The sequence below is a fragment of the Lethenteron reissneri genome, chromosome 30, assembly GCF_015708825.2.
Source record: "Lethenteron reissneri isolate LAM-NWPU_2019-01 chromosome 30, ASM1570882v1, whole genome shotgun sequence".
Taxonomy (NCBI): Eukaryota; Metazoa; Chordata; class Hyperoartia; order Petromyzontiformes; family Petromyzontidae; genus Lethenteron; species Lethenteron reissneri.
The window spans coordinates 14,216,835-14,236,524 of record NC_083808.1 but is presented as its reverse complement, the minus strand read 5'-3'; the positions used below and the strand labels follow the sequence as shown (position 1 = coordinate 14,236,524).

The following is a 19,690-nucleotide window of genomic DNA, read 5'->3' as shown; positions in this document are numbered from 1 at the left end:
CTCTTCAACGAAGCGCGGAGCAGCAGGATAGGCACTGCTGTGAGGGCAGCGAGTGCCGAGTTAAGAGGACGCGCAGTGTTCCTCCTTGCATGCAAGCCGTAACCATCAACCGTATTAATTTTATATGTAATATCACCTCCACTCAAGGGGACATCAAAACATTGTACACTAAAATTTGAGGCTGGCGGGCATTCACTGCTCGTTGCACAGGTTTGCGGGTCGAATCCAGCAGACCACCCTGGTTATTACTGCGAGTGTACGAACCGTACAAATATGTGCTGTCCACTTCATGGCGGATGGTAAAGACCACGCAACACCATTTGAAAAGAGGAGGCCATTGTGTTTCGTCATGCCAACTTTGAATCAACTGCAATTTTCTCAATTGGAATTACACTTGGCTATTGTCACCGAACGCTACTTAAACACGAGAACACACCACTCCTCAGTTGTATGTGTATTATGTTAATAGGTGTGGGAGGACAACAAACTAAACAGAAAAAGCAGTTATGAAGAAACGATGTTTTACGTCTGAAGAAGTAACCACTGGTAGGACACCCCTAGACACACCAACCAGTCACAGTCATAGCCATGGTGGAGTGGTGGGGGGACTCTGTCTCTGCTAGCCGGGTATGGCAGTATTGTAAGTGGGTTTATTTCCATCGGTATACCACCTTACATGCGTAAGTTTTTCTCTGAGCACTCCGATTTACCCCCACGTATATAAACACTCACTCATGGGGCCAAACATTCTATTGCAGGGTGCCGGTTTTGTTTGCCTTACCGCTCTCATCTGTGGTTTCCCGCGCCTCTGAATCATTCGCTCTCTTTCTGAGAGTGAATGTAGACTGTGCGGCGACGAGTTACGATGTTGTTGTGTGTGTGTACGTGTGTGGGCAGCGGTAGTGTTGCGATTAGCACGCTGCGCTACGAACCTGGCGACCTGAGTTCGATTGCCAGTCATGGCCAACACGATTATCTTAATCAGTCCTGGGCCTCCCCTAGGTCGACTCAGCCTCAAATGAGTACCTGGTACGATGCATAAAAATCGCTAATGGGGAGACAAAGGCGGCCGGGCATGGTGTTGGCCACCCACCCCCTTGTGTGCCGTGCCGGCCTTTATAGGTGCTCGCTAACAGCACTTGCCCCATTAAGGCTATACGGGGGGATCTTTGTCCTTGTACGTGTGTGTACATGTGTGTGGGGAGCGGTGGCACAGTGATTAGCGTGCTGCACTACAAACCAGCGACCTGAGTTTGATTTCAGTCACGGCCAACACGATTATCTGAACTGGTCGTGGGCCTCTCATAGTTCGACTGAGCCTCAAATAAATACCTGATGCAGTGTGTAAACATCGCCACGAGGGAGACAAAAGCGGCCGGGTGAGGTGCTGGCCACCCACCACCTCGTGTCCCCTTCCGGTCATCATTGGTGCTCGCTAACAGCCCTTGCCCCAACAGTCTGTTAAAGTCGAAACGAGGGATCTTTGTGACGCACGTGAATTCACGCAGCGGGTACGCCAGGGTGGGCTCCTCCTCGGCCTCCTGAGGCTCCCAGAAGGTGCGGCGCTTCTCCCTCAGTTCCAATGCCTCGTCAATAAACGCCTTGGCCTCCTCCTCGCTCACTCGCGCCGAGTGTATGCGGGGGTCACTACACACGCACAAACGCACAATCGCACACCATCACACAGCGCACGCAATGACAAGCACACAGCACAGGCATTATCACACATAGCTCACACGATAAAAAAAATAATACACGGCGCACACAGACAGCGCCAACAATCACATGGTACAGATAATTATCATACGGTACTGATAATCACACATCCACCCACATCAAACCACACCAACTCGGGCTGTCGAGCAACGACTACGATTAATTCTACGTCTCATCGACCCGTGTTTCCTGATCTCTAAGAACAAACGGACCTCTCCTGGACTAACTTTGTAGGCCTCACGCAAGGCATTGTTGTTAAGCAGGCAGTGGTGGCGAAGCAGGGAGGTGGAAACCGGCAATGAGCATGTTGAGCCGAGTCGCGCTGTACGCCGCGGGGCGGTTCACAAGGCTCGGCGGTAGGGCATTCACTGCTCGTTGTTCAGATATGCGGTTCGAATCCAGCGGGCCATCCAGGTTTTTGCAGGTGTACAAACTGTATAAATACGTGCAGTCCGCTTCATGGCGGACGTTAAAGACCTCGCGACATCATTGGAGAAAGAGTAGGCCATTGTGTTTCATCACGGTGCACATTTGCCAAGTTCGAATCGACTGCAAATTACTCAATTAGGATCACACAAAGCAAACACAGCTCCCTACTACTGGTAGCCTGGCCTCTTGAGTTCTCGCCTGGTAAAACAAGTATAAATTCGAAACTCAACTTGTCACCACCGGTTAATTGGGATTAGACGTAGCAACGTCGCCCTCTACTGTGAAACCACTGCAGACTGCTTCCGTGAAACCCAACGGCGCCTTCCTTCGCGATAGCCTCGCACAAAAAAAATTACGCAAATACGAAATGTCCTAAAATTATTATCGTGAGCGCGTTCCGAAGTCCAGCTGGGTGCAGTTCGAGGAACAAGGAGGATAAATGTCCCCTCTTGCAATGAGGTCCGAGACACGGACACTCGGCTCCAGAGGCAGAACTGAGCCTCAGCTGCCAAGAGCTGTGAAAGAGCGGTAGGGGAAGAAGAGGGGACCGAGCGACCGTGAGCGCACAGCGTGGTTCACCAGCCCACGACTTGCATCCTGGTACTCGCTCGCCACGTTACGGCGCTGCTAAACCGTGGTGTATATACACACACATACCTGTGTATATACACACACATGCAGGTGTGTGAGCTGGAGCACACACAGCAGGGTGCATTACCACTTGGAGAACATAGAGAAGGAGTCATATTTGAGGCTTGGCTGCTCTTGGAAGATCTTTGCCATCAGCACAAGCCCCTTGCCATAGCCGGGGTCCTTCTGTAGCGCTTGGTAGATGTAGTACAGGCAACCTGAATGTGTGTGTGTTACAAAATGAAAAATACAAATATGACACTGTAGACCAGTGATGTATGTACGTTGGACATATGTCGCATCGTACTTAGCCAACCATGCTAATTGGAGGCGAGGGGCAACCCAGACAAGTCCGTGGGCAACGAGAGCGGTCCCCCACACCTCGGTGGGCCACAAGCTTGACATCGTGCTTTCGCACTAACCATGACCCAACACATCACCCTACAGACACACTGAGACCAGGCCACCACGAGGAGCTCCACGGGACGCATGCAGCCAGCGGGCCTCATGTTGCCCATCGCTGCTGTAGACCATCAGCCGATTGGCCTTCTGAACCAATGATTTTGCAGCATGATTTTTCTTTAAGCAACCAAAACCTCGGCGCTGTTTCTACTTATCAGGTCTCATCAGCAGAGTATAGCCTCTTATACAACAATCGCTCCTGCGTTGTTGGCACCATTGTGAACAATGTATTCTGTGCAGTCTAGGAATATCGTGGGTGGTAATGAGTGAAACGTCGGAGCAGAATGTGCTACTGAAACGGAATGTTTCTGTGAGTGGAATCTGCCATTACGCTTCCAGTACTGCATGTGCGGAAGGCTGTGAGGTGTGCGTGTAGTCCGCGTACTGGAGTGGCGAGTGCTGGTGCGGTGAGAGTTGGTGCGGTGGGTTCTGGTGCAGTGTGCATGCTGATGCAATGAGTGCTGGTGCGGCACGAGTGCTGGTGCAGTTTACATGCTGGCGCAGTGAGTGGCGGTGCTAGTGCGGTGCATGTGCTGGTGCAATGTGCGTTCTGAAGCAGTGAGTGCTGGTACGTGCGTGTTGGTGTGGTGCACGCGCTAGTGCGGTGTACAGTCTGGCACAGTGAGTGGCGGTGCTAGGGCAGTTAGCGGCGGTTCTGGTGCAGTGAGTAGTGGTGCTAGTGCGGTGCGCGCTGGTGCGTTGCGGCCACCCACAGCCGTAGTCCCCGAGTGCATAAAGTACGGTGATGAGGCGGTCGAGGCAGGGCCAGTGCGCGGGGCTGCAGCGCAGGCCCTCCTCGAAGGCGTGCCGTGCCAACGGCATCCGCAGCAGCCGCACCGCCACACTGCCCATCCTGAACCACAGCGTCACGTCCGAAGCGTCTAGTAGCACGGCCTGAACAAGGTGACAGCACGGAGTGAACACGGCAACAAAGCAGCCTGAACACGGCGACAGTACAGGCTGAACTCGGCACAACAGCCGACTAAATTTCTTCATTTGTGTGGTGGATGTCTTCCCTGGGTGCTTTCCTCTGACCGCCACTCAGTAATAATTAAAAAACAAAAATCCCCCTTTAAGCCTGAACAGACTGTTGGGGCAAGTGCTGTTAGGGAGCACCTATTAAAGCCGGCAAAGCACACAATGGGATGGGTGGCCAGCACCATACTCGGCCGCCTTTGTCTCCCTAGTGGCGATGTTTATGCACTGCACGGGGTCCTCATTTGAGGATCGGTTTAAATATTTGCCACTGCAATTGGTCGTGAGCGGGAATCTAATTTGGGTCGCCGCGTTTATAACGCAGCGCACTAACCTTTATTCACACACACACAGCTCATCGCCCCTTATAGGGACGTGTTCTACCTAAGCCCTCTTACGCTTCTTAACAGTCAAAACAATGCATTAAACCTGTGTGTTCTCTAATCCACGCACTCCTCTTTCTGTCTCTCATTGTAATCCCCTGCATGCATCTGTCCGTGCTTCTTTGTACATTTTTTAGTTTTTGTTCCATGATCTGTCAGCGTCCATGTTTCTGATCTACGAGTCATCGCGGGTACTACGCATGGATTCAACACTTTCCTCCTCGCATACTGGAATTTGCTTGTCGCAATCAAGTTCCGTTTTCGGCGAAAAATTAAGCGAGAGTATCCAAGGCTGGTTTGTGCGAGTGCACAGGTATCGCAAACGGTCTTCGTGTGCGTGTACTGTGCGTTGTGCAGGAGTCGCACCTCCAGGTAAAAATCCAGAGCGGTCTGCAGGTTCCCCGACTGGGCCGAGAGGCTCGCCAGGTTCTTGTACGCGGAATACTTGAGCATGAACCCGGTGCCTTTGAGCACCCCTTCCTGCTGCTCATCGTCGTTGGGAACCGCCTGCACAAAACAGCGAGCAACAACGAGCAGTTCACCACAAGCACACCGTTCCACATTCTCCCGAGGTTGTATAATACTCACCGTGTGCTACTGTGGATGTAGATGAGAACATCAATAGACATGGGGGGGATGGAGGGGGGGGGGGTGTCTCGTTAGGCAAAATAAAATATCGTAGCTTCTTAGTCCGTCAGCCGATGGCGCCTTTCGGACCAACATTTCCAGAGGCAAGCCATGGACCATGGACCAACTTTGACTCTCCGAGTTCAAACCATGAATTCATACCCAGGATTCTCGGCAGTGCCGGCCCGGTGCTCTGACACTTTAAAACACCAAAGCAATTTTTCCAGCTCAAGTGAGCATTGAGGCATTGGTGCCATCTCCTGTTTACAGACCTGCTGAGCCAGTGGTGGAAAGTCCGCATGATGGGCCAAGGCACAACTCCCCGACCAGGAGTTGAAACTCACAACCTTTACGATGGCGAGCCGCTCGCTCCACCCTCACCTCAACTCCCCTTGCGCGGCAGCCGCCTCGCGTTACCTCTTTCAGCAGAGGGGTGCGGAGGAGCTTGTGATAAACTTCCGTGGCTTCCGCGACTCGGTCGTGCTTCTGAAGTTCCAGAGCTTTGTTGTAAACTGCAAACGCTTCTGCCTCCTGCAAAGAGGAACACTCAGGTGACGTTTGCGCACACACACACACAACCTCGGTCAATTCCAGACTTACTGTGCTGTGTTCAAGCATCACACTGCAGGTCACAATAACACACTCATTCCCTCATTCCCCCATTAAATCATTCACTCACACACTCAGCCACTCACTCATGGTGGAATAAGTCAATTGTGAGTATAACGTCTTAATCCGTCAAGGCGCACACTAGTAATATGTTTGCTGTGTGCGGTGTGTATGCTGTGTGGATGTGGTGCATACATTGTGTTTTGTGTGTGTATCTAGTCTGTGTATGGAGTGGGTATGCTGTGTATAGTGTATGTGCTGTATGTGGTGTGTGCATATGCTGCTTTAGTGTGTTTTTGTCCTTCCCCCGCACCTCCGCTAAGCACGTTGGCAAAATCAATTCAATATACAAACATGTATGCTGTGCATAATAGAGATTTTTTTGGGTTAGATCGCGTAAATATATAAATTTGTCATTAAAACCCGCCACCACCCGACACAGCCAACTAGTAAGGGTTGTCACGTAAACAGAGTATTCCTACGAGGTCATCTTCAGGAAAGGTGCACGGCACGGTAAAGCGAATGCCTTGTCGTGCCTTCCGCCAGGCGCCAGGTGTGCCTGTACAGAGGGCGCCAGTCGCTGTAGGCCTGCGGTTGTGGGTACGCCTCAATTGGTGGCAACTGCTAGACCGCGGCAAGGTAAGGTAAAAACAACGAGCCTACCTTTACACTACATTTTACTTTACCACGATACAATCACTCTACCCTTACCTTTTACCCTTTAGCAAGGTCAGGTAACAGGTAAAAGTTCAAAAGCAACAAGCCTACCTTTACTCTATCTTTTACCCTTACCCCGTACAAATTACCCGATTACTGGGATACTACACATGAAAAAGATTTCCACCCTGACGCCGACGTCCCGACCTCGCTGCCTGGGGCGAGCACGTTGTGCTTGAGGTGGGCTTTCCACCCCGACGTGAGGAAAACCACTTGCGGAGTGTACACACTGCCGCTTTCCTTGCTGCACATGGGAATCACCCTGCATCCAATCGTGCATGTGCTCCCACGGGAACGCACGCCGCTACCTCTTTCGATTGCTGTTCGCAGCGACCCCGAAAATGCCGTTGCTGGCATCCTCGACCTCATCCTCTACCTCAAGAACATGGTCCGTCTCCAACTGGTCTGACATCAATGATTCCAATTTTAAATGGAGGCCACAGACTCCACCACAGAGCTTTTAGCGAGCAGTAAACAAGGTATTTACCGGGTAATACTTCGCGCTACCTTTACCCTACCGGGTAATTCTTCCACGCTACCTTTACCCTACCTTTTGCCTTACCCCTTGGCATGGTCAACACCTTTACCCTTTTACCCGGTAAAAAGGGTAAATTACCTTACCTTGCCGAGGCCTAGCAACTGCCACGGTGGCTCCATCATGTTACCTGGGGATTACGGTCCCGGTTGCTGATGGAGGATGCCTCGCTATTGTGATTGCGACGCCGCGTCATGCCGGTCGATCACATTGCCACACCAGCGAGGTCCCCGGCCATAGCTCTTCATGATGGCCTCCTCATGCGGTTGAAATGCTAAGGTATTGTGTGGTGGTGCCTATGGTCCTCCGAGGGAAGCTTGCCCGTGAAATTCATGAAAAGGTGATGCACCTGGGAGCTCGAAAGATGTTGCTAACAATTAAACGTAACTATTACTGGCCGGGTATAGAGGAGGATGTGGAACTTCTCGTCAAGGGTTGTCATGACTGCGCTCGCTGTAAGCAGCCGACCCGGCATGATCGACCCCCACTGCAATCTATCACGGCATCACGTGTCAAGGAACTGGTGGCACTTGATATCCTGGGGCCGTTTCCAGTTTCGCAAAGGAGCCACAAATATCTTTAAGGGAGACCACGTGAGGGACACGTGGTCGTCGTGGGGAGCCAGGAAGAGGTCTCTCTCCTCGTCGCGGGGCGATGTTGGCTGATCCCCCGCCCCGGGCAGACGGGTGAGAGAGCCTAGGGGAGGCCGAAGAGATCCCAACGTATATAGTATCCCCGAGGGAGCCTAGGGGTAGTCGAAGTAGTCTCGACGTATATAGTTATCCCAGGTCCAAGTGAAGGATGGATAATAGAGTGCACCTACACTGGTGTGAGTGTAGGAGGCAGTGTGAGAACATGTATTAATAAACGGATACCAGCCCTTATGGGCTTCCTCGTCTCTGCGTGGTTGGACTGCACTACATATATGCTAAGTGTATGTTGTGTGTATGGTGTGTGCTGTGTCTAATATGTGCTGTGTGTAGTGTATGTGCTGTGTGTATGCTGTGAACGGTGCATGCTGTGTATGGTGCATGCTGTATGTATGCTCTGTAGCATATATGCTGCGTATATTGTGTATGCTCTAAGTGCTGTGTATAGGGTGTGTAGTGTGTATGTTGTGTATGTAGCATGTGTGCTGTGTGAGCTGTAGTGTGTATGCTGTTTTGTGTGCAGTATGGTGCATGCTGTATGGCGTGTACTGTATGGTGAGTGCTATATGGTTAGTATGCTGTGTGTGCTGCATTGTTAGTATGCTGTGTGTGCTGCATTGTTAGTATGCTGTGTGTGCTGTATGCTTAGTATGCTGTGTGAATGTGCTGTATGGTTAGTCTGCTGTGTGTATGTGTTGTATGGTTAGTATGCTGTTTGTGTGATGTATGGTTACTGTGCTGTGTGTGCTGTATGGTTAGTATGCTGTATGCATGCTGCATGGTGCTGTGTGCTGTGTGTGTGTAGTGTGAGCTGTATGGTCTGTATGGCCGTGAGTGTGTGCTGCATGGTGTTTGTGTGTTGTGTGTGCGCTATATGGTCTGTATGCTGTGTGTGTGCTGTGGGTGCTGCATGGTGTGTGTGTGCTGCATGGTTCGTATGCTGTGTGTGCTATGTGTCTGTGCTGTGTGTGCTGCATGGTGTGTGTGCTGCATGGTGTGTGTGTGTGCTGCATGGTGTGTGTGTGCTGCATGGTGTGTGTGTGTATGTGTGCTGCATGGTGTGTGTGTGTGCTGCATGGTGTTAGTGTGTGTACTGCATGCTGTGTGTGTGTGTGCTACATGCTGTGTCTGTGTGTGTGCTGCATGCTGTGTGTGTGTGTGCTACATGCTGTGTGTGTGTGCTACATGCTGTGTGTGCTACATGCTGCATGGTGTGTGTGTGTGTGCTGCATGGTGTGTGTGTGTGCTGCATGGTGTGTGTGTGTGCTGCACGGTGGATGTGTGTGTGCTGCATGGTGTGTGTGTGCTGCATGGTGTCTGTGTGTGCATGGTGTGTGTGTGCCGCATGGTGTGTGTGTGTGCTGCATGGGGTGTGTGTGCTGCATGCTGTGTGTGTGCTGCGTGCTGTGTGTGTGTGTGCATGGTGTGTGTGTGCTGCATGGTGTGTGTGTGCGCTGCATGGTGTGTGCTGTGTGTGCTGCATGGTGTGTGCTGTGTGTGCTGCATGGTGTGTGTGCGTGCTGCATGGTGTGTGTGTGCTGCTTGGTGTGTGTGTGCTGCATGGTGTGTGTGTGCTGCGTGGTGTGTGTGTGCTGCATGGTGTGTGTGTGCTGCATGGTGTGTGCTGTGTGTGCTGCATAGTGTGTGCTGTATGGTGTGTGTGTGTGCTGTGTGTGTGTGTGCTGCATGGTGTGTGTGTGCTGCATGGTGTGTGCTGTGTGTGCTGCATAGTGTGTGCTGTGTGTGCTGCATTGTGTGTGTGTGTGCTGCATGGTGTGTGTGTGCTGCATGGTGTGTGTGTGCTGCGTGGTGTGTGTGTGCTGCATGGTGTGTGTGTGTGTGTGTGCTGCATGGTGTGTGCTGTGTGTGCTGCATGGTGTGTGCTGTGTGTGCTGCATGGTGTGTGTGTGTGCTGCATGGTGTGTGTGTGTGTGTGCTGCATGGTGTGTGCTGTGTGTGCTGCATGGTGTGTGTGTGTGTGCTGCATGGTGTGTGTGTGCTGCGTGGTGTGTATGTGCTGCATGGTGTGTGTGTGCTGTGTGTGTGCTGCATGGTGTGTGTGTGTGTGTGCTGCATGGTGTGTGTGTGCTGCATGGTGCGTGTGTGCTGCATGGTGTGTGTGTGCTGCATGGTGTGTGTGCTGCGTGGTGTGTGTGTATGCTGCATGGTGTGTGTGCTGCATGGTGTGTGTGTGTGCTGTGTGTGTGTGCTGTGTGCGTGCTGCATGGTGTGTGTGTGTGCTGCATGGTGTGTGTGCTGCATGGTGTGTGTGTGCTGCATGGTGTGTGTGTGCTGCATGGTGCTGCATAGTGTGTGTGCTACATGGTGTGTGTGTGCTGTGTGTGTATGCTGCATACTGTGTGTGTGCTGCATGGTGTGTGTGCTACATGGTGTGTGTGTGTGCTGCATGGTGTGTGTGTGTGCTGCATGGTGTGTGTGTGCTGCATGGTGTGTGTGTGCTGCATGCTGTGTGTGTGCTGAATGCTGTGTGTGTGTGCTGCATGCTGTGTGTGTGTGTGCTTCATGGTGTGTGTGTGCTGCATGGTGTGTGTGTGTGCTGCATGGTGTGTGTGTGTGCTGCATGGTGTGTGTGTGCTGCATGGTGCTGCATGGTGTGTGTGCTACATGGTGTATATGTGTGCTGTGTGTGTGCTGCATGCTGTGTGTGTGCTGCATGGTGTGTGTGTGCTGCATGCTGTGTGTGTGCTGCATGGTGTGTGTGTGTGTGTGCTACATGGTGTGTGTGTGTGCTGCATGCTGTGTGTGTGCTGCATGGTGTGTGTGTGCTGCATGCTGTGTGTGTGTGTGCTACATGGTGTGTGTGTGCTACATGGTGTGTGTGTGTGCTGCATGGTGTGTGTGCTACATGGTGTGTGTGTGTGCTACATAGTGTGTGTGTGTGCTACATGGTGTGTGTGTGTTCGCGCTACATGGTGTGTGTGTGCTACATGGTGTGTGTGTGTGCTGCATGGTGCTGCATGGTGTGCGTGCTGCATGGTGTGCGTGCTACATGGTGTATGTGTGTGCTGTGTGTGTGCTGCATGCTGTGTGTGTGCTGCATGGTGTGTGTGCTACATGGTGTGTGTGTGTGCTACATGGTGTGTGTGTGTGTGCTGCATGGTGTATGTGTGCTGCATGCTGTGTGTGTGTGCTGCATGCTGTGTGTGTGTGCTGCATGCTGTGTGTGTGCTACATGGTGTGTGTGTGTGTGTGCTACATGGTGTGTGTGTGTGCTGCATGCTGTGTGTGTGCACTACATGCTGTGTGTGTGTGCTGCATGGTGCTGCATGGTGTGCGTGCTGCATGGTGTGCGTGCTACATGGTGTATGTGTGTGCTGTGTGTGTGCTGCATGCTGTGTGTGTGCTGCATGGTGTGTGTGCTACATGGTGTGTGTGTGTGCTACATGGTGTGTGTGTGTGTGCTGCATGGTGTATGTGTGCTGCATGCTGTGTGTGTGTGCTGCATGCTGTGTGTGTGCTACATGGTGTGTGTGTGTGTGTGCTACATGGTGTGTGTGTGTGTGCTGCATGCTGTGTGTGTGTGCTGCATGGTGTGTGTGTGCTACATGCTGTGTGTGTGTGTGCTGCATGCTGTGTGTGTGCTGCATGCTGTGTGTGTGTGCTGCATGCTGTGTGTGTGCTGCATGCTGTGTGTGTGTGCTGCATGCTGTGTGTGTGTGCTGCATGCTGTGTGTGTGTGCTGCATGGTGTGTGTGTGCTACATGGTGTGTGTGTGTGCTACATGGTGTGTGTGTGTGTGCTGCATGCTGTGTGTGTGCTGCATGCTGTGTGTGTGTGCTGCATGCTGTGTGTGTGCTGCATGCTGTGTGTGTGCTGCATGCTGTGTGTGTGTGCTGCATGGTGTGTGTGTGCTGCATGCTGTGTGTGTGTGCTGCATGGTGTGTGTGTGCTACATGGTGTGTGTGTGTGCTACATGGTGTGTGTGTGTGTGCTGCATGCTGTGTGTGTGCTGCATGCTGTGTGTGTGCTGCATGCTGTGTGTGTGCTGCATGCTGTGTGTGTGCTGCATGCTGTGTGTGTGTGCTGCATGGTGTGTGTGTGCTGCATGCTGTGTGTGTGTGCTGCATGGTGTGTGTGTGCTGCATGCTGTGTGTGTGCTGCATGCTGTGTGTGTGCTGCATGCTGTGTGTGTGTGCTGCATGCTGTGTGTGTGTGTGCTGCATGCTGTGTGTGTGTGCTGCATGCTGTGTGTGTGTGCTGCATGGTGTGTGTGTGCTGCATGCTGTGTGTGTGTGCTGCATGGTGTGTGTGTGCTACATGGTGTGTGTGTGTGCTACATGGTGTGTGTGTGTGTGCTGCATGCTGTGTGTGTGCTGCATGCTGTGTGTGTGCTGCAAGCTGTGTGTGTGTGCTGCATGGTGTGTGTGTGCTGCATGCTGTGTGTGTGTGCTGCATGGTGTGTGTGTGCTACATGGTGTGTGTGTGTGCTACATGGTGTGTGTGTGTGTGGTGCATGCTGTGTGTGTGCTGCATGCTGTGTGTGTGCTGCATGCTGTGTGTGTGCTGCATGCTGTGTGTGTGCTGCATGCTGTGTGTGTGCTGCATGCTGTGTGTGTGTGCTGCATGGTGTGTGTGTGCTGCATGCTGTGTGTGTGTGCTGCATGGTGTGTGTGTGCTGCATGCTGTGTGTGTGCTGCATGCTGTGTGTGTGCTGCATGCTGTGTGTGTGTGCTGCATGCTGTGTGTGTGTGCGCTGCATGCTGTGTGTGTGTGTGCTGCATGCTGTGTGTGTGTGCTGCATGCTGTGTGTGTGTGTGCTGCGTGGTGTGTGTGTGTGCTGCATGCTGTGCGTGTGTGTGCTACATGGTGTGTGTGTGCTACATGGTGTGTGTGTGTGCTGCATGGTGTGTGTGCTACATGGTGTGTGTGTGTGCTACATGGTGTGTGTGTGTGCTACATGGTGTGTGTGTGTTCGCGCTACATGGTCTGTGTGTGCTACATGGTGTGTGTGTGTGCTGCATGGTGCTGCATGGTGTGCGTGCTGCATGGTGTGCGTGCTACATGGTGTATGTGTGTGCTGTGTGTGTGCTGCATGCTGTGTGTGTGCTGCATGGTGTGTGTGCTACATGGTGTGTGTGTGTGCTACATGGTGTGTGTGTGTGCTGCATGGTGTATGTGTGCTGCATGCTGTGTGTGTGTGCTGCATGCTGTGTGTGTGCTACATGGTGTGTGTGTGTGTGTGCTACATGGTGTGTGTGTGTGTGTGCTACATGGTGTGTGTGTGTGCTGCATGCTGTGTGTGTGTGCTGCATGGTGTGTGTGTGCTACATGCTGTGTGTGTGTGTGTGCTGCATGCTGTGTGTGTGCTGCATGCTGTGTGTGTGTGCTGCATGCTGTGTGTGTGTGTGCTGCATGCTGTGTGTGTGTGCTGCATGCTGTGTGTGTGTGCTGCATGCTGTGTGTGTGTGTGCTGCGTGGTGTGTGTGTGTGCTGCATGCTGTGTGTGTGTGTGCTGCGTGGTGTGTGTGTGTGCTGCATGCTGTGTGTGTGCTGCATGCTGTGTGTGTGTGTGCTGCGTGGTGTGTGTGTGTGCTGTGTGTGTGTGTGCTGCATGCTGTGTGTGTGCACTGCATGCTGTGTGTGTGGTGTGTGTGTGTGCTGCATGCTGTGTGTGTGTGCTGCATGCTGTGTGTGTGTGCTACATGGTGTGTGTGTGTGCTGCATGCTGTGAGTGTGCTGCATGCTGTGTGTGTGTGCTGCATGCTGTATGTGTGCTGCATGCTGTGTGTGTGCTGCAAGCTGTGTGTGTGTGCTGCATGGTGTGTGTGTGCTGCATGCTGTGTGTGTGTGCTGCATGCTGTGTGTGTGTGCTGCATGGTGTGTGTGTGCTACATGGTGTGTGTGTGTGCTACATGGTGTGTGTGTGCTGCACGCTGTGTGTGTGCTGCACGCTGTGTGTGTGCTGCATGCTGTGTGTGTGCTGCATGCTGTGTGTGTGCTGCATGCTGTGTGTGCTGCATGCTGTGTGTGTGTGCTGCATGGTGTGTGTGTGCTGCATGCTGTGTGTGTGTGCTGCATGGTGTGTGTGCTGCATGCTGTGTGTGTGCTGCATGCTGTGTGTGTGCTGCATGCTGTGTGTGTGTGTGCTGCATGCTGTGTGTGTGTGTGCTGCATGCTGTGTGTGTGCTGCATGCTGTGTGTGTGTGCTGCATGCTGTGTGTGTGTGTGCTGCGTGGTGTGTGTGTGTGCTGCATGCTGTGTGTGTGTGTGCTACATGGTGTGTGTGTGCTACATGGTGTGTGTGTGCTGCATGGTGTGTGTGCTACATGGTGTGTGTGTGTGCTACATGGTGTGTGTGTGTGCTACATGGTGTGTGTGTGTTCGCGCTACATGGTGTGTGTGTGCTACATGGTGTGTGTGTGTGCTGCATGGTGCTGCATGGTGTGCGTGCTGCATGGTGTGCGTGCTACATGGTGTATGTGTGTGCTGTGTGTGTGCTGCATGCTGTGTGTGTGCTGCATGCTGTGTGTGTGCTGCATGGTGTGTGTGCTACATGGTGTGTGTGTGTGCTACATGGTGTGTGTGTGTGTGCTGCATGGTGTATGTGTGCTGCATGCTGTGTGTGTGCTGCATGCTGTGTGTGTGCTACATGGTGTGTGTGTGTGTGTGCTACATGGTGTGTGTGTGTGCTGCATGCTGTGTGTGTGTGCTGCATGGTGTGTGTGTGCTACATGCTGTGTGTGTGTGTGTGCTGCATGCTGTGTGTGTGCTGCATGCTGTGTGTGTGTGCTGCATGCTGTGTGTGTGTGCTGCATGCTGTGTGTGTGTGCTGCATAGTGTGTGTGTGCTACATGGTGTGTGTGTGCTACATGGTGTGTGTGTGTGTGCTGCATGCTGTGTGTGTGCTGCATGCTGTGTGTGTGCTGCATGCTGTGTGTGTGCTGCATGCTGTGTGTGTGCTGCATGCTGTGTGTGTGTGCTGCATGGTGTGTGTGTGCTGCATGCTGTGTGTGTGTGCTGCATGGTGTGTGTGTGCTACATGGTGTGTGTGTGTGCTACATGGTGTGTGTGTGCTGCATGCTGTGTGTGTGCTGCATGCTGTGTGTGTGCTGCATGCTGTGTGTGTGCTGCATGCTGTGTGTGTGCTGCATGGTGTGTGTGTGCTGCATGCTGTGTGTGTGTGCTGCATGGTGTGTGTGTGCTGCATGCTGTGTGTGTGCTGCATGCTGTGTGTGTGCTGCATGCTGTGTGTGTGTGTGCTGCATGCTGTGTGTGTGTGTGCTGCATGCTGTGTGTGTGTGTGCTGCATGTTGTGTGTGTGTGCTGCATGCTGTGTGTGTGTGTGCTGCGTGGTGTGTGTGGGTGCTGCATGCTGTGTGTGTGTGTGCTGCGTGGTGTGTGTGTGTGCTGCATGCTGTGTGTGTGCTGCATGCTGTGTGTGTGTGTGCTGCGTGGTGTGTGTGTGTGCTGTGTGTGTGTGTGCTGCATGCTGTGTGTGTGCGCTGCATGCTGTGTGTGTGGTGTGTGTGTGTGCTGCATGCTGTGTGTGTGTGCTGCATGCTGTGTGTGTGTGCTGCATGGTGTGTGTGTGTGCTGCATGCTGTGTGTGTGTGCTGCATGCTGTGTGTGTGTGCTGCATGCTGTGTGTGTGTGCTGCATGCTGTGTGTGTGTGTGCTGCATGCTGTGTGTGTGTGCTGCATGCTGTGTGTGTGTGCTGCATGCTGTGTGTGTGTGTGCTGCATGCTGTGTGTGTGTGCTGCATGGTGTGTGTGTGTGCTGCATGCTGTGTGTGTGTGCTGCATGCTGTGTGTGTGTGCTGCATGCTGTGTGTGTGTGTGCTGCATGCTGTGTGTGTGTGCTGCATGCTGTGTGTGTGTGCGGTATGCTGTGTGTGTGTGCTGCATGCTGTGTGTGTGTGTGCTGCATGCTGTGTGTGTGTGCTGCATGCTGTGTGTGTGTGCTGCATGCTGTGTGTGTGTGTGCTGCATGCTGTGTGTGTGTGCTGCATGGTGTTGTGTGTGTGTGCTGCATTGCTGTGTGTGTGTGCTGCATGCTGTGTGTGTGTGCTGCATGCTGTGTGTGTGTGTGCTGCATGCTGTGTGTGTGTGCTGCATGCTGTGTGTGTGTGCTGCATGCTGTGTGTGTGTGCTGGGGTCACCTGCGCTTCCTTGGTTCTCGAGTTGGCGCCCTCGACGGCGCCGCGCTCCCCGCTCGGCGCGGCCGCCTCGTTCAGCGCCGCGATGCGAATCTGGAGGCACAGGCGGCGAGGGTCTCCCCATTGTCTCCCACTGTCCCCGTGTCTCCCCATTGTATCCCACTGTCCCCGTGTCTCCCCATTGTCTCCCACTGTCCCCGTGTCTCCCCATTGTCTCCCACTGTCCCCGTGTCTCCCCATTGTCTCCCACTGTCCCCGTGTCTCCCCATTGTATCCCACTGTCCCCGTGTCTCCCCATTGTCTCCCACTGTCCCCGTGTCTCCCCATTGTCTCCCACTGTCCCCGTGTCTCCCCATTGTCTCCCACTGTCCCCGTGTCTCCCCATTGTCTCCCACTGTCCCCGTGTCTCCCCATTGTCTCCCACTGTCCCCGTGTCTCCCCATTGTCTCCCACTGTCCCCGTGTCTCCCCATTGTCTCCCACTGTCCCCGTGTCTCCCCATTGTCTCCCACTGTCCCCGTGTCCCCCGTGTCCCTGTGTCTCTGTGTTCCCCCCCGTGTCTCACCATGTCGATGGATGAACTCGCCCGCGTATCCTTCCACCGGCGTCTTCTCGCCGCGGCCTCTCACCCCGAGACCCCCTGGTATCCCCTCTCACCCGAGACCCCCTCTCACCCCGGGACCCCCTTCGCTGTCTCCCCCGGGACCCCCGTTGCGTGCGACCGCAGCGCGGGGTCGAGTCGAGGCGGCGCGGGGGCGGGGTAGGCCGGGGGCCGCGTTCTGAATCTCCACCTCGGCGCGCTCCAGCGGCGCGGACGGAGGCCGCGTTCGGAGTCTCCACTACTCGCAACGGTGTCTTTTGGTGCCGCTCGCGCGCCACCACGAGGGCGCGCCGCGCGCTGCGCCCACGAGGTCAGCGACTCTCAGCTGGACTGGGACTTCCGGCCGTGTTGGCAGCATTGGCAGCATACCCGTATGGCCCCTCATGCGCCCACGGGTTATTCGCCATTCTTCCTCATGTACGGCAGGGATCACGATCCCCCAAACAACGTTCAGCCGCGCGTACCACTGACTAAAACTACATCCAATATTTCAGATTCGGCTCGCTTTAACATCCAGAAGCTGGAAGCTTCGAGGATTACTTATAATTCACGTCTGCAAGCTAGGTGTACTTCTCGCCATGTTTAGAGTGCGGGTGACGAGGCATGGCTCCACTGCCCTCAAGTTCCGGTGGGGACGTCGCCGAAATTGCTCCGGCCTTGGCGGGGGCCTGTCGTGATTGTCCGCGTCGTCCGACCGCAATGCGTACAAATTCGCTGTGGCGAATTGGTTCGTCCACCCGTCGTGCCTCAAGCCCTTCGTTGCGCCGCGAAATCCCATCTCACCTCCACAATTGCAGGGCCGTGTGTGTGACGTGTCCGACGAGCCAGGGTGTGCACTTGCTGGGGTGGACCCTCAGTGGAAGTCTGTGCCTCCACCCACAGATGCTGCGCAACTAATGCCGCTTCAGCCACCGCCGTCTTCTACGTCCCCGGCTCCGGCCGCCGGGAGCTCGTCTGCCCCGCTGGATGCTCCTTCTGCAGAACCGGCTGATCTACCGTGCGGGCCAGCCCCCCCCCCCCCCCCCCCCCCCCTGGCTCCTCTGGGGCGAGTGGGCCCACCTCCACAGGGGGTCCGGCCACGAGGACTCAGTCCGAAACTCTTCGCTTCTCATGACCCCCCCCCAGTCAAACTGTGGGGGTCGACGTCCACCTCCCCGCTTCCCGTGAGTGGGCGGGGAGCGACGTCCACCCCCTCCACTCCCCCCTCCTTTTCAGCTCGTACCAGAGAGACGGAGGCGGAGGAAACCACGGCCGACTTCGAGCCAGAGATGGCTGCAGGCGGACTCGAGCAGCAGGAGCCAAGTCCACCTACACCGCAGCTGTCAGGACGAGTGGGGACCGTCGCCTGAAGGACTGCGGCTGGCACACTCTCGACTGGCCGAATTGCTGTATGCTGCAGCCGCGGCGCTAGAAGAAATTGCCCGGCTGGGTGCGGGAGGAGCTGCGCGGGCCGATGGCGGCCAACATAAGATGCCGCTTCCCGCCATTTCCAAGGACGCTGAGTTTGAAGTTCCCGCCATAAGTACAGTGCAGGCTGACAGCGAGGCGGGGCTACGTCACGTGGCCGATACTCACCAACCACAAGCCACGTCGGCAGCGGCAGACAGCGAAACGTCACCACGGCAACCGCCGTTGCCACGCGACCAGCCCGCCAAAGCTGCACGGAGTGACGGAGAGCGTTTTTCGCCTACGGACGCTGCGCTGCAACAGCGACTGCCACCTCTCAATGAATTCGTGGGAGGAGAAGGCGACTGGGGTGGCTTCCAGAGGCGCTTCCTCACCCATCAAGAGATGGCGAAATGGACCGACGACGAGGTGTTGCGTGCGCTGCCAGCGATGCTTGACAGTGATGCCCTCGCCACTCTCACCTCGGCACCAAGGGCGCAGCGCGCCACGCTGCAAATGGCAGCTGCAACTCCTCGCCGCGGTCTATGGACCACCCTCGGACTGTCGTCAGCTGTTTTACGATCGCCAGTGGGGCGCCAAGGAGTCGCCCCTGGCATACCGCACGGCTCTCCTGGCCCTGGCAAAAACGGCTTTTCCACGGATGGACAAGGATGGGGTGGACGCCATGGTCACGGAGAAGCTGCTGCTGCTGGCCGATGATTTGGACATCGTTGTCTTGGCTGAAGACGACGCGGAAATATGTTCGTTGAGGGCCGCCTGGCATATCCATGCCAACCTGCTGGCCCAACGTCGGAAGGCCAGCAAAGCGACGGCCAGCCATATCGTGGCTGCATCCGCCCTCCCAGTGGAAGACATCTGTGCTGTGGATCGCCCGACGGAGTGGAGGTCCGGAGTACGGCCAGCTCGGGACGGACCGAGCCGCCAGGATCAGCCCAAGTCATCAGCAGCACTCACGCGATGCTACAACTGTGGCCTCCGGGGCCATGTGGCTTCGGGATGCCGGGCTCCTCGACAGCGTGGTGCGACGCCTCGCCAGGACGTCGCGCCTCGACCCAAGTCTCCCCAGCAAACTCCGGCGAGTCGTGGCACCCCACATGTTTGGCCTACACACACACCTGCCACTCACTCACACACCGCAACGAACGGGGGTCAGAAATTATCCATTGTCACGCCAAAACGTACCTCCGTGGGGTGTGCGGTCCAACCGACCCAGTGGTCCAAGTTGGCTCATCGTGTTGTTGCCGCGTCGTCGGGGTCGTCGGTTGTTGTGGGACATATTGATGGGGTCGAGGTACGGGTCTTGATTGATACGGGAGCATCGGCGACTATTGTGTCCGATTTGATTTACAACATTCTCCCCATTCAAAGTCGTCCCTTGCTCCCTGTTGATGTTCCATGTTACGCTGCTAACGGGGGTTCGTTGGGCATTATCGGACAGATCCGCGCACAAATTTGTATTGGGGACATTAAATTATCCGGCCTGATATTGGTCTCCTCCTCGCTGGCGGTTCCGTGCCTGTTGGGGACGGATTTCTTGGCCAAAATGCCCATTCGTATACTGATCGACCAAGGATGCATTGAGCTCCCGTCGGGCCGACGTATGGCCTTTTTTTCACCCCCCGCTACCAATGTCCGTACGGCGTTTGCGACGGTACCGGCGCTGGTCGTGAGGACGGTACGTGTACCGCCGGGAGCTCAAATGCTCGTACCTCTTAGGCTGCAGCGACCATTTGCGGAGGGCGTCGGGGATCGGGGGGTTCTGTTGGGACCATCGAGGGCCGGGGTCAACGGACCCGACTTGGTAGCGGGCCAGACCATGGTCAAAGGGGACGG

The 19,690-nt window shown here is 54.7% G+C and overlaps 1 protein-coding gene across 1 annotated transcript in view; it reads right to left on the bottom strand.

Annotated features, from left to right (window-relative positions):
• LOC133349561 (calcineurin-binding protein cabin-1-like) overlaps positions 1–16,589 on the bottom strand; it is a 72,701-nt gene extending 56,112 nt beyond the window's left edge. The window contains 7 exon segments of the mRNA XM_061563124.1: positions 1,495–1,647; positions 2,864–2,993; positions 3,951–4,131; positions 4,962–5,102; positions 5,640–5,753; positions 15,854–15,943; positions 16,415–16,589. Of these exon segments, the coding sequence (XP_061419108.1) occupies positions 1,495–1,647; positions 2,864–2,993; positions 3,951–4,131; positions 4,962–5,102; positions 5,640–5,753; positions 15,854–15,943; positions 16,415–16,417 (812 nt within the window). The 5' untranslated portion in view covers positions 16,418–16,589.
• Between the last annotated feature and the right edge of the window lie 3,101 nt (positions 16,590–19,690).